At 43.6% G+C, this 13,837-nt stretch overlaps 1 protein-coding gene across 2 annotated transcripts in view; it reads left to right on the top strand.

Annotated features, from left to right (window-relative positions):
* apoba (apolipoprotein Ba) overlaps positions 1-13,367 on the top strand; it is a 40,445-nt gene extending 27,078 nt beyond the window's left edge. The window contains exons 23-30 of one of the 2 annotated variants that reach the window (XM_038288126.1): positions 169-290; positions 383-756; positions 841-8,403; positions 8,491-8,602; positions 11,367-11,405; positions 12,112-12,298; positions 12,377-12,869; positions 13,110-13,367. In XM_038288126.1, the coding sequence (XP_038144054.1) occupies positions 169-290; positions 383-756; positions 841-8,403; positions 8,491-8,602; positions 11,367-11,405; positions 12,112-12,298; positions 12,377-12,869; positions 13,110-13,255 (9,036 nt within the window). In that variant the 3' untranslated portion in view covers positions 13,256-13,367. Of the gene's footprint in view, positions 1-168; positions 291-382; positions 757-840; positions 8,404-8,490; positions 8,603-11,366; positions 11,406-12,111; positions 12,299-12,376 lie in introns of both variants that reach the window. The other variant, XM_038288116.1, reaches the window with a different exon arrangement.
* The last annotated feature ends 470 nt before the right edge of the window (positions 13,368-13,837 follow it).

The following is a 13,837-nucleotide window of genomic DNA, read 5'->3' as shown; positions in this document are numbered from 1 at the left end:
GGATGATGGATGGATGGATGGTTGGATGATGGATGTTTTAATCATGTCATTCAGGTTATGAATTAAGCTTTCAGTGGTCAGTTATCAGGTATTTCATTCTCTGTTTTGTGAAATATTTCCAGATAACTTGTTCCTGAATTGTTTCTATGATTTTATTTCTGTCTGAAGGCAGGAAACAACTGGCTGAACAAACTGACAGCTCATTTTCCTCTTCTCACAAACCTGCGAAGTAAGAGGAGCATCTCTGACCTCCACCTGCCCCCGCTTCCTGAGAAAATCTTCCTCAAGTCGTAAGTGTTTCAAGCAGAACTCTGAGATGTGGTGAATAAACATCGGTAGCATGAGGAGTTTCTAAACAACATGTTGGATTTGACCTCAACAGTGACACTTTGTTGCAATACAAGTTCAACAAGGAGAAGATAACCTTCAACGTTCCTCTTCCATTTGGAGGCAAGAAGTCAGAAGAACTGAATCTTCCAAAGACTTTATCTGTTCCAGTCATCGATCTTCCACAGATTGGGATCTATATTCCAGCTCAAAGGTATTCGCTCCCGACAATCAGTTTTCCAAGATCTTTGGATCTCACCATTCCTCTTCTTGGGCTGGCCGAAGCATCAACTAAGATCCACAGCAACTTATACAACTGGGAAGGATCGATTGTTGGGGGGAACGACACGGCGGATATCCCTAACTATGTGGCGCGGTACCAGGCTGTCGCTCAGTCCCCAATAAGTTTACTCTCCTACAAATTTGAAGGTAAACTCTCTTTTTAAAGATGCTTTCTGTGTTGAGATGTTCTGAAAACATTCATTATCATCTTATTTCCTGCCTGTTTTTTAGGGGCTGGGATGATATCAGGAAGAGCAGAAGACAATCTCAAGTATCTTCTCAACTGTTCTTTTAGTCACATATTTCTGGACACCAGCGTCAGCATCTTGGAAACAGTGAGAGTGACAGAGAGACTGAATGCTCAAGCCAATTACCAGCTAAAGGCCTCCAGTCCATTAGGCCTTCACGCCTCCCTCGACTACTCTGCTCAGTCCACTTCTACCCTGAATTCTGATGAAGTTTTAGGAGATGGAACTTTAGATGGAATACTCAAACTTGCTTCTTTTCACGTCAACATGTCTTACAGCCACAGCTACAATCTGCGTCCTCGTGATCGGGAAGGACGGGGAAAATCCACCTTACGCTTTGATTCCCCCTTTAGTCACTTTCAAAACACGATCCAAGGAGTTTATGCAAATTCTGAGTTAAATGTCATATCAAAAACAAGTTCCCAAAGTGATGTCTTCAAACATGTAGCAGAACTTAGGTACAAAGATGCACAACTGACCTTGAAGTGCAATGGGGTGTTGTTGGCTTTGGAGAAATCAGTGAAAAACGTATTTGAGCTTGGTGTATCAAGCCAGAAGTCCATCCTCAGGATTGAGTCTCAGGTTGATGATGACACAAGTAGAGTATACTCACTCATAACTGGTTCTCTGGGTTCAAATGGACTGGTCCTCAACTCTGAGGGTTCCCTTATCTTTGCTATGGGTCGAGGTTTACATAAAGCCACTGTGCGAGCTGAAAGAAATGGACTAACCTTCAGTGGAATGAACAGCATACAGTGTAGCCCAGTGACAATGGAGAATACATTTGATGGAGCAGTAGATTTCAATGGAGCATCCTGCTCCTCCTTTACCAAAATGATGGCTGAGGAAGGCAGAGGGGAGCTTAGCATTAAAGGTAAAGTCACTCCTTCAGAGGCGTCTTTGCACGGCGACTTTAAGGGTCGTGTGTACGATGCAGCGACAACAAACAACATGGACCTAAAACTGAACAGAAAAGGCCTGACTATCAGAGGGAACACAAAGGGAACGCTGAGGCAGATGATGACAGAGAACAGCCATGAACTCATCGTCACTCTCTGGACATTATCCCTCCACTCCAAGACTGAGAACTTCATCTGTGAAGATCTCTACTACAGACAAAACACCAAGTTCAAGGCAAAGCCGTTTCTTGTGTCACTTGACTTCACCAATAACCTCAGATTTTATGACCTGATGTTGAACAAAGAAAGTCACGTAAAGCTTGATCTGCTGGAGTTGGATCTCAGAGGAACATTGAATGGAGCTTTCAGGGAACAACACAACATCAGTCACACCTATGAACTCACCTACAAAGACCTGTCTGGTTCAGTGAAGTCAAGCACATTGGCGGACATAATGGACACCCAGTTAGGTCATGGGTGTAGTCTCCATTTTGCAGGATTTTCCTCACTATTAAAGTGTGAGGCAAAGCTAAATTCAGAACCTCTACGCTTTGGTGGAAACATTCAGATTCAAGCTTTGCCTTTCAGTCTGGACATCGACTCATCTGTGGAGAGTGAAGGTGAGATCAATCTACATGGGAGGCACAGAGGACAGATCTTCAGCTCCTTGGTGGTTAAAACAGCCCCACTAGCTCTTGCATGGTCACATGACTGTTTGGTATCGACTACACATCGGCTCCCAAATGGAGAGTCTTCAATGAGCTTCAACAACAAATTTGAAGGTCTTCTTACTCCAAGAGACCAAGCTCTGGACTGGAAAGTAAACTCCAAACTTAACAGCAATGCCTATGAGCAGAGCATCACTGCTTACAACAATCCTGATAAGGTTGGACTCGAGCTTTCGGGAGTTGCACTCACAGATTTTCTCAGACACAAGAGATCCAAACCAGAAGCACAAACGTTCAGTATAGCTGGCTTCCTTAAGTACGACAAGAACAGTGACTGTCACACCATTGAGATCCCAGTCATTGAAAGCTTCCCTTCTGCTTTTGACCACATTAAGAGGACATTTGCAGCAGCCTTAGAATCTCTTCAACAATTCCTGCAGAATTTAAACATTAATCAGCTCATCGGAAACTTCAGAGCAAACTTAGATCAGCTGCCAGTACAAGTAAAGAACTTCATGAAGAAAATTGACTTGGATAATCAAGTTGTTGAAATAAAAAGAAGACTCGATTATTTGATGAACGAGTTTTCCGTATCCATGGATGACTTGGAACTTGGTTTGAGCAATCTGAAAAGAATTTTAGAAGAAAACATTCTGCACATAGCTACAGAAGTGCATAACCTAATTTCTGCAGCCGATGAGTTCATCACTGCAGGGCATCTGACCCACAACATAACTACTATACTTTCATATATCAGGGATCAACTGCAGGCTTTTGATGCAAAATACAACATTAAGCAGTCACTGCTCAGAACACTTGATTTCACGGAAGACATAATCAGACAGACGGACTTACGGAAGCTCAAGCAAAGCAGTGTAGCATTCCTGCATGAGCTTGACCTACAATATGGGATCCTGGAGACTATCAAGGAAAAACTGTCTGAACTTAAAACCACCATTGAGGATTTCGACCTTGTCCAGGTTTTGGAAAACGTGAAGACCTACCTCTTGTCCATTGACTGGGCTTACTATGTGGAGCAGTTTTCCTATCAGATCCCCATGTCAGAGATAGCTAAGGTTATGGAATCCATGAACGAGGTCATTCTCAACTGGATCGATGAATATGAAATCCCCAACAAGCTAAATGCAGTGTTAGCCTACTTTAAATATCTGCTTTTGAAATATGAACTGGATGATATTTTTAAGGACTTCATTGATCAAGCAGTGATTCTTGTCAAGGAATGGAAACTTGAGGAAACTTTGCAAAAAATCGTTGAAGCTCTGAAAACCATCAAAATTGAAATTGTTTATGGCAAAATTATGGACTTTCTCTACATACTACTAAACAAAGTTAGAGAAGCTGACTTCCAAACAATCATAGATGACCTTAATGGACGCATCTCCTCAATTCTTGAATCGATGAAAGGCTTTGACTACAGTGCATTTGTTGATCAGACAAACAGGGAGATTGCTGATCTGACGGCTTACCTAAACAAAGAAATTGAAAGGTATGAGATTGTGAACAAGATTGAGGCTGTTAGGCAGTTTTTCAGAGAAATTCAACATTCCATTTATACGTATCTGGATGAACTCAAAAACACCAAAGTGTCTGAAGTCTTGAAGAAGCTGAAGGATGTGATGGACTCTACATTTTACAATGATGTCAAACTCAAAGTTCAGGACATCCTGGAGGACATGCGGCAACGAATTCTAGACATGGACATTAGGGATGAAATTCACATTTACTTCCAGAGAGTAAGTGACTCCTACAAAAACACAGTTACCTTCATTTCTGTACACTTTGATAGACTGATAGAGTGGATCAAAACACTGGCTGGGGATATAAAGGTAATTGAGCAGACGAAGCAAGCAGTAGAAGAAGTTCTCGTGCAATTAAAAAGAGCCGAGATTGAAATTCCAACCTTTACTATTCCTCTTACCGACCTGGTAATACCTGAATTCACTATCAATCTGAACAGAATGCAGGAGATTACTATTCCAGCCCAAATAGCAGTACCAGAGTTCACCGTCCTAGCCTCGTACACCATCCCTGCTTTTAAAATAGATTTTAAAGAGATCAAGACCAGGATTGTTGCAGTAATTGATAGGATCCGGGGATTTCAGATCAAAATGCCTGACCTGGAGGACATCTTTGGCAATTTAAAAGTGATTTACCTTCCTGACCTGCCAGACCTCACCTTCCCAGAAATTGTTCTTATAGATATAAGATTTCCTGCCATAAGCATCCCTAAATTTAACCTGCAAGACTCTGGGATGAGAAAGCTCACAGTTCCTGATGTGGTGCTTCCAGAGATTCCCACAGACATCTGCATCCCAGTGTTTGGAAAACTCTATGGAGAACTTAGCATTACTGCTCCACAATACATCCTTGTTAACAAATTAAAGATTGAAAATTCCACTTCTGATTCGTCGAAACCCAAGTTTGTGGCTACGTGCACTTCTCATGCTAAATCACCAATCAAAGCCCTTGAACATACGTTGGAAACCATGGCAGTGCTAGAAGCTCCAGGGATGGAGAAACTACATTTCAAACAGACCTTTAAGGCTACACACATGGCCTTCTCAGTGGATCATGAAGTATCTCTGATGCTTCCTGGTTCTCCTGCAGAGATTTCTGCTAATGCTACCACCTTGGTGACCAGTGAGTTCTACACGGCGGAACTGGTTGGTAATGCAGCTTTTTCATTAGAGAGTGAAATATCTGCAGTTATAGAATCATCATTCAACCACAAGCTGGACTTCCCAGCATTAGATGCTTCCAGCCAGGTATCACTGAAGCAAAACATAGTTGCACGAGTGGAGTCTGGATTGGTTACAGTTACTGGGGAGTCTACTGGTTACGGGGAGTGGTCCATTCAAGGGCTTTCTGATGAAGGTACCCACAGGACCAATGGGGAATTTCAAGTTGATATGAGTACAGCAAAGCTTACATGTAGAGGAGAAATAGACTACAATGCTTTAAGATGGAAGCACATGCTCACTGCTGAATCTGCCATTTTAAGCCATATTGCCTTTGAAGCTCAGAGCGAATCCAGAACCCCGTTTGTCAAAAACAGTGTTTTGGTTTTAAAAGGAGAGGCTAATGTTGCAGACCTGAAAGCTGCTCTAACCTTCTCCCATGAGGCTGAATTCATTGGAGATTTGGCTGGAACCATGTCTAACTCTTTAGAGCTCAAAGCCCATCCATTCGAGATCACCGTTGACGTCAGGAATAAGATTAATCCCAAAGTTTTGCTCCCTCTAAAGCTCACCAGTAAGATGGACTTCCATCATGATTATGGTGTCACGATGAACTCAGAGAAACAGAGAGCTTGGTGGTTAGCTTTGGTGAGATTCAATCAGTACAAATACAGCCACAACTTCACAGCAGAGAACAATGAGAAGCACATCTTCTTTCAGTCTGTAGCAGAAGGCGAGGCTAACTTGGAGTTTCTAACCATTCCCCTCTCAGTCCCAGAAATGACAGTACCTTATCTCCAAATCCACACCCCAGAGCTCAGAGACTTATCTCTATGGGAAGATGTTGGCTTCAAATTCTTGCTTTTCAACCCTCAACAGTCATTTGATATGGACCTCAGGTTTCAGTACCACAAGAACCCAGCTCTGCATTGCTTTGAATTGCACTTGGAACCAATCTACAGTGCGATCAATAGCAATTTTGAAATCATTCAGGGTCAATTTGAGGGCTACAGAGACAAAATGGTTAAATTTCTAAAATATTCCTACAATGAAGCAAGAACACATTACCTCACACATAAAATCAACACCTCTAGGCTTCCTCCAAGAATCTTCAGGGTCCCTGGATACAGAATTCCCCTCCTAGGCATCCAGGTCTCTGCTTTCAGAGCTGAGATGCCGGCATTCAGCTACTTCGTCCCCAAGAAGGTGAGCACGCCCAGCTTCAGAGTTCCAGCTCTGGGCTTCTCTGTGCCTTCCTACACCCTTGTACTCCCATCTCTCAGGTTTCCTGTGATTTATGTTCCAGAAACTTTAAGTGAAGTGAAACTGCCCAGTTTCACTCTGCCAGCTGTCCAGGACAGCATTGGGATCCCTGCTATGGGCAACATGACCTTCGATTTCTCACTGAAATCCTCAGTGATTTCCCTGAATGCTAATGCGGGTCTTAACAACGAATCGGACATTGTTGCTCGCTTTCGTGCATTTTCTGTGTCTCCGTTTGATGCTTTGAAAGGGAAGCTTGATGGCACCACCAGTCTGACGAGGACAAGGGGTCTAAAACTGGCTTCTGCCATCAGCTTGGAGCACAGCAATGTCCAAGCCGACCATGAATGTTCAGTTAGTCTTACGAGGAGGAGCATGGAAGCATCTGCAGCCAACTCAATAAAAGTAAATTTACCCTTCCTTCAAATTGAGATGAATCAGGAACTTTCTGGTGGCACCAGAACTAAGATAAATGTCCTGTCCAAGAAAAAGCTCAGCTACATGTTTAATGTTCCTCAGGTTGCATTTGCAGGCAAAGGAAGCGTTGACACCACTTGGGACCTGAAAGCTCAGTCTTCTCATGTGTTGGTGGATTATTCTACTAAAGGAAGGTCAGACATGATGATAATGGACTTGTTTAATTTAGCCAGCAATCTAGAAAATACAAAATCCTTCTACCTGAGCATTAATGGCCTACGCACGACTGGCCAGACCTCCCTGTCCTTCACTGTGGACAAACAAGTTAAGCAGAAACGGAGCTTAAGGACCAAACTGTTCTTGTTTAATCTGGAGAACATGGTAGCTTCGGATGTTTCCCTACACCGTGTCTATGCAACAGTCCAATATAAGAGCTACAATAATTTTCAGACTGAACCTTTTACCATGGTAGGAACACATGCTGCTGGCGGGGAGCTGGATTTGGCTCCTCTCAAATCCTTCAGTGCTAATCTAGGGTGTGATGTTAATCAGTCGAGCAGTTTGGGTGATGCTGTCCTTAGCCAGGACGTCACCTTAGCCTTCAGCTCTGAGAAGCAGTCGTTCAGCTGGAGTCTGAAGGAGCAGCTGGGATCGGTCCTTCATGGTTCTGACTGGAACATTTTCAATGAAGTGTCTGAAGCAGGTTCGGTGTTTTCTGTGTGGGTCGGAGGACCCCTGGCCTTCTTGAAGTTGATCAAACTTCCTGTTTATCAGAGGAGCCTGTGGGATGTGCTCAAATTTGATGAGGTCACAAACATAAATGACGTGCAGCTGTTTAACTTCTCCTCTGCTGTTACCTACACAAAGAGCATGGATGGCTTTGATTACCAGATACCTTCTACCATGAATGAAGACGGCGTAACCTTCAGCTTGCCAGTGTTGAGCTTCGCTGTACCTCTCTGGGCCAAAGAGGCCCCTCTCTCCAGCACGAACACAGGTATGAAATTTGAGATGGTGGAAGTCCCGGATAATGTCACCATCCCCCCCATCATCACAGTCCCTGCCTTCCATGTCCCATTGACCAGCTCGAACATCGAGTCCTTCACAGTGGACCCAAAGAGCTTGACCATCCCTAAAGTGATTCCAAAGCAGGCTTTTGATATCCTTTTCCCTGGCTTGCCTGTCATATCAGTGCCCAGTTACGACATTAGAACAGAGTATCTCAAGGACAAGATGTCCTTCCTGTCCCTCAGGATTCCACAGCATGAGATCACAGTGTCCTCCTTCACTGTACCAAAATCTCTCACCATCGGAGAACTCACCATCCACCTGGATGACATCACCAATCACATTTCCAGCTTTAAAATTCCTGCTCTCTCTATCCCAGAGCAAAAAGTGGAGATCCCTGAACTTGTCCTGAATCTACCTTCAAGCATCTTCATCCCGTCTTTCGGTTCTCTCAGTGCTCTATTCAACATTTCCTCCCCCATCTACAAAGTTTCCACAGTGGCCTCTGTGAGCAAGAAGGACCTTAACCTTGAGGGTTTAATCAGCTCTCTGTGTACTTCCACCCTGGTCTTCATGGAATACGATCTGACTGGTAGGAAAGAAGCACCTCCTTCTGATCGCTGCATTTCTCTGCTGAACCATGAAAACCTTATCTTCTTGTTTCTGGTTGCTTCTTCAGCCTCTGCAACCATCAGATATATTGATAAGATGTTTCAGCTGAATGGGGACGGCAGGTTGGCCCACAGGGACGCGGCGGTGAACTGGCACCATGTGTTGGATCATCCTCTCAGGTGAGCATTGACTGCTGTATCCTGAAGTAGACTTTCTGCTTTTCTATCAGTTAACAGACGAACACAAAAACATTTAAAAGACTGATCTCACAAAATAATAATAATCATTGTTATAACAACAATAATGTTGATTAAGCTACCATATTTTCCGGACTATAAGCCACTACTTTTTTCCGGCTTTTCTGTAGATCTTTCCTTACCGCCAGAGGGGGTGAAAAAATAAGGGGCTAATTTGCATTTAGCACTAAAACATGCTAGCAGCAGGAAAGACGGAGAACAAATATCCCAAATTCACACCTTTTGACATTTATTTTCTGCATTAAAGCTACCGAACCAATGAATACACTGGACTTAACTCCTGCAGAGCTTAAATAAAGAGCTGATGAAGCTCCATCTTTCAGTAGAAACTCTTACTGCTGCGAGCTGACAAGCTAACAGGAGCTAGCATTCTTCTTTATCACTACTCCATGGACTATATATAGAGCTCCCCCTACAGTTGTGGTGGGAGACAGTTCTGTAGATATCAGCAGCTTATAGCCCGGTGCGGCTTATATCTTTACGTCTCCAGTTTTTCAAACTATCTACAGGGCTGCCAACTTTTCACCAAACCTTGGAGTGAGATTGTGAAAGAATTTGGACATTCAGACCTGGTCAGGGTTAGATGAGGACAGGTGCAGCTGTAGGTTGGAGGTTTTCTGAGGATTCAACTGAAACAAAGTTGTAAAATATTGATTTTTTTTATAGCCCAGTAAATGTTACTAAGTAACAACAAGTGGTTTGTAGTTATATGGAACGTTTTTGATACAATATATATTATTTTCTATATTTTGGTTATTTTTAGACAAATAAAGTAAATAAGTATGGGCCCTACTAGAATACTTGCATTTTAAATAAACTGTGAACTAGGGATGAGAATTGAAAACCGGTTCCTGTTCAGAACCGGTTCTGTGTGTTCCAATTCCATGGCACCGTTTAGCAGCTCGCTAACCGGTTCTCTTAACGGTTCCAGGCAGCACCAGAGGCTAGCGCTGGGCAGCACGACTTACGTCACGTTTTCTACGTAAGTTACGCACACGGCATTCGGTAAGCAAGTACGACGTGACCAGGCGTAAGTCTAGGGCTCTGTTCGAATTCATGGGATGCGTCCTTCGAAGGCCGATTACGTCATAGCGCGGCGCCGAGGTCTGGTCAGATTCCAAGAATCCTTGTTATGCTGCCTTAAAATGCGTCCTTTTTGCCCGATTTGAAGGACGGGTCCGATGTATCCTCGCTATCCTTGGATATCCCAGGATTCATTGCGAGACCAAGCAAGCCGTGATCAGAGGAAAGGTTACTTGGCACCAACCAGTGGTGAATATTGGAAGTTCAGTTTAATATAATCCAGTCAGTGAATAGTTCCGTCTGAGATGAATGAAAATAGTTGTTTTAATGGTTATAGAGTCAGATATGTGGCGGCAATGTTTGGTTTATCTGAAGGTTTTTATCTGTTACTGATTAAATGGGTTTGGCTGGAATTTAAGGACAGATTCTAATATATCTGCAGGGTGGGGACTATAAATCTGATAGGAGTTTAATTTTTTATTGCTATTTTGCACAATATGCTTAACTAAGTATTTCTTGTTGTTGAATATTAGAGATTTTGCAGATATATTTTTTATACATACATTGTTTAGATTTACTTATATCTTTCTACCCCTTTTATATTTTATTGTCCCACAATGGGCAAATTTACAGCAGCAGAAAGAATATTGAAAATGGTCACACAAATGAAGACCTTAGAAAAATGTATAAGAATAACATAATAGGGAAGAGTTAAAATATAAACAATAAAATCCTGTAAAGTGTTTTAACAATATAAAACTGGGGAATAAATAACCAATATGCAGCTATGGACATTTTTACAGTAATGGATATTTGAAAATAGCAGCAACATCAGAGATGTGCAGAATGACAGCAGCAGGTTATTTAACTGACTAAGGTTTCTATCATTACATTTGATTTGATTAGTTCCTGCTCCCGCTGGCTGGAACCTTTATTCCACTTTAAACATGCTACCAAGTTGCTCCGCAGTTCAGGGAGCCAGAGAAAGGTGACGCTCGTTTATTTAAATCAGGGAGAGATTAGTTTTTTTCCTGAAATTGTACAGTAATGGTTTTTCATTAAACGGAGGCCTTCTCCATTAGATTTAGATGACTGTGAGGAGACGGGTAGCCTGGCTGGATCAGAGGCTGCAGCTCCCGTTCACTGCCTTCTGTTTCCACCGAGGCAGGCAGAGATAGAACGTCCCAGGCGAAGGTAGACCAATGCCACCGAGCGCTTATTCGACATTCCTTATTCGATAAGGAATCGAATCATTTCACAGAATCGATAAGGGAATTGGAATCGTGAAAATCTTATCAATTTCCAACCCTACTGTAAACTAAGAATTCCAAAACTGTTTATTAATTATTAGTTTTTTTTTGTTTTTTTTTTTACAATTGACAAAACAGCTAAACAATTCAGACCTTCTAGGAGGCTGCAGATTCTATAAAAACTGTGACCTGGACAAAGCTGTCGATGCTTTAACAATTAGCAATTAGTGGTGCTCTCTCTGTCGGAGTCCTCCGGCCATTCTTTAGTTGCTTCGGCTTGATCAGCATCCATCTGCCTCTTTTTAATCCAAATTCCAGAACAGGAAACACTTGCTGCTACAATCACTTTACAACGGTTTTTAAAAGGTGTTACCCAACATGTAAAGGTTCTTCTCTCTTGTTCTTCCTCTCAGGATAAAACGTCAAATCTCCCGAGGTGATTCTGTGAGCCGGTAAGTCTTCAACTGGACAAAAACTTTCTTCCTTACAAACCAAAAAAAGCAGAGAAGGGGGAAGGAACAGCTAAAATAAGACCAGACGTGTTGTAGGTTCCTACGTTTCTGAAGGTGGAGCTGATATGAAGTTCTCAGCAGATGTTTGGGACAGCCCATCCAGATGACCCAGAAGTTAAACCCAGAAGTGAAACGGAACAAAAACTGAACAAATTAAGGATGTAAAATGTTAGATTAATGTCACCGACTGAAGTCTATCAGTGGGAAGAGAGCAGAACCAGGTTCTGACCCATTTGTGGGACCCTAATAGTCCAAGGGTCAAATCAAGGGGCTGATTTAACATGATCTGCAGCCTCATGATGCAAGACTCCACTGCTGAAGGACAGACAGTCAGAGTTCAACATTTAGACCAAATCCTGGGAGAGATGAGAGCAAATCCATCCCTCCTGTTGAATCCTGGCCATAACAGAAACATCAGTCTGGGTTTCAATCAGAAATTTGCATCATTATTTCCTAGAATGTGCTTAAACTGGTTCCTCTGAAGATGTTTATGACTTCCTGAGGGTCATGTGAGAAACTGGAAGATCACAGTTCCTCTGTGTCCTTAACCTCATTGGGGAATTTCTCTAATGGTTCCTGACCTCTGCTGGGACTTCATGTCAGCAGAATGGGTCCAGTGTTTCTGTTCTAACAGTTGGTGTTTTAGGGACTATCGTCACACCCTGGATGTCGACATCACCAGCCCGACCTTCACAGACGTCAGCATCCGCTTTGCGTCCCACAGAGACAGCATTACAGCGTCCGCTTCATCTCCATCCGCTGGTTTCTTGGGCCTGCACCTTCAGCGACGGTCTTCGTCGCTGCTGCACGGCAGGCTGTTCAGCCGCTTTCTGGTGATTTTCTCCCATGTTGCTGCTTCCTTTCTTACCAAACTCTCACATCGGTTTAGCTGCTTCTCTTCTCATCCTCAGGACTCTCCTGCGAAGGACATCAACCTTCTGACTGCCAAAGCTTCACTGAGGAACTCAGACAAGTTGGTCCTGCAGACGTCTTGGAATTGGGACTCCATCAATGATCTGATCACAGGCTTCAAGGACCGGATCCCTCTAATGACCAACAGTCTTCTGAAGTTCATCAACAAGTACCACGTCTCTCACTTTGGCTTCGATCTGAACCGAGCGTCTGTGAAGCTGAGGGCTGCTTTGCTGAACGCGGTAGACGGCGTCCGCCATGTGGCGTCTGCTTCCCTCACCGCGCTGCAGGACGCGCTCCAAACCCTGGCTGATCTAGGCCTGCACTGGTACCATGCAGCTTCTGACACCCTGCGCTTCCCAGATTCCATGGATCTCAGAAACCAATGGATCGGAGAAGTTACAGGTGACTTCCTAAATAACAGGAACTTCTCTGTCCCTGGATCAGACAGAAAGTTCTCCATCTCAGAGATGTTCCAGCAGGGGAAGTCCAGCATCATGGAGATGATTGCTGACCACACGTTCACCATTCCTGGGACTGAGGTTGTGGTGAATGGAAGTGAGATCATGTGGAACCTGAAGAGAGAAGCTGTAGCTGCTCGTTATCATGCTATGCGGTGGCTTCGGCGGACAAGTACAGACATTAAACACGCTGTTCGGCTGAAGGTCCAAGAGGCTCACAGCGCTCTGAGCATGGAGCCGGTGAACAGCGCCGCCCAGGGGCTCATCACAGTATTACAGTCTAATCTGACTGAGGCGGTACAGAGGAGCGTGGATGTGATGGAGAAGGTGACTCAGAGCGCTGCGCCGTACATCCGAGTGAGGAAGGAGCAGGTGGACGTAGAAATTCCTTTTCCCTGGATGTCAGTCAGCGGATGACCGCCTGCGCTCAGAACATGAGCCGTCAGCAGAGCCTCCTCTAACGGGCCGCCAAACCCAAGCCGATCCATCATTTTATCTCTGGAAGAATAAATAAAGAGAACAATGAGAACCAGTGTCCTAGTCTCAGTTTCTGCTCTCCGCCCAGGTTCTTCTGGTCATTGTCAGTAGCTTCTACGACCTCCAGGGGTTCCTTCAAAATAGGAAAGGTTAGAGAGAACCTGAAGGAGCTTCTCTAAAGCTCACTCATTCATTCATTTTCATCCACTCACACTTTAAGGACTCTGGAAAGAATAAGATTAGTAATCACTATTTCTACACCGCTGCTTTGGAGTTAGCAGGTCTTCTTTAGACAGGGACAGAAGCAGAGGTGTCAAGTAACGAAGTACAAGTACTTTGTTGCTGTACTTAAGTACACTTTTTAGGTATCTGTACTTCCTATTCCTTACATTTTTAAATCAACCGTTACTCGTTACTCTTGGCTTCGGTTTAATGTTTGTAAATATTTATTTCCCGTCATGTGCTCCATCCAATGCAGATCATTGGCTCCACCCACATCTAGTGAAACTAGTGTGATTGGAT

Source organism: Cyprinodon tularosa, unplaced genomic scaffold (assembly GCF_016077235.1).
Source record: "Cyprinodon tularosa strain WSP-4 unplaced genomic scaffold, ASM1607723v1 ctg1066, whole genome shotgun sequence".
Lineage (NCBI taxonomy): Eukaryota > Metazoa > Chordata > Actinopteri > Cyprinodontiformes > Cyprinodontidae > Cyprinodon > Cyprinodon tularosa.
The sequence above is the reverse complement of the archived record's forward strand: the minus strand, read 5'-3'. Positions and strand labels throughout refer to the sequence as shown.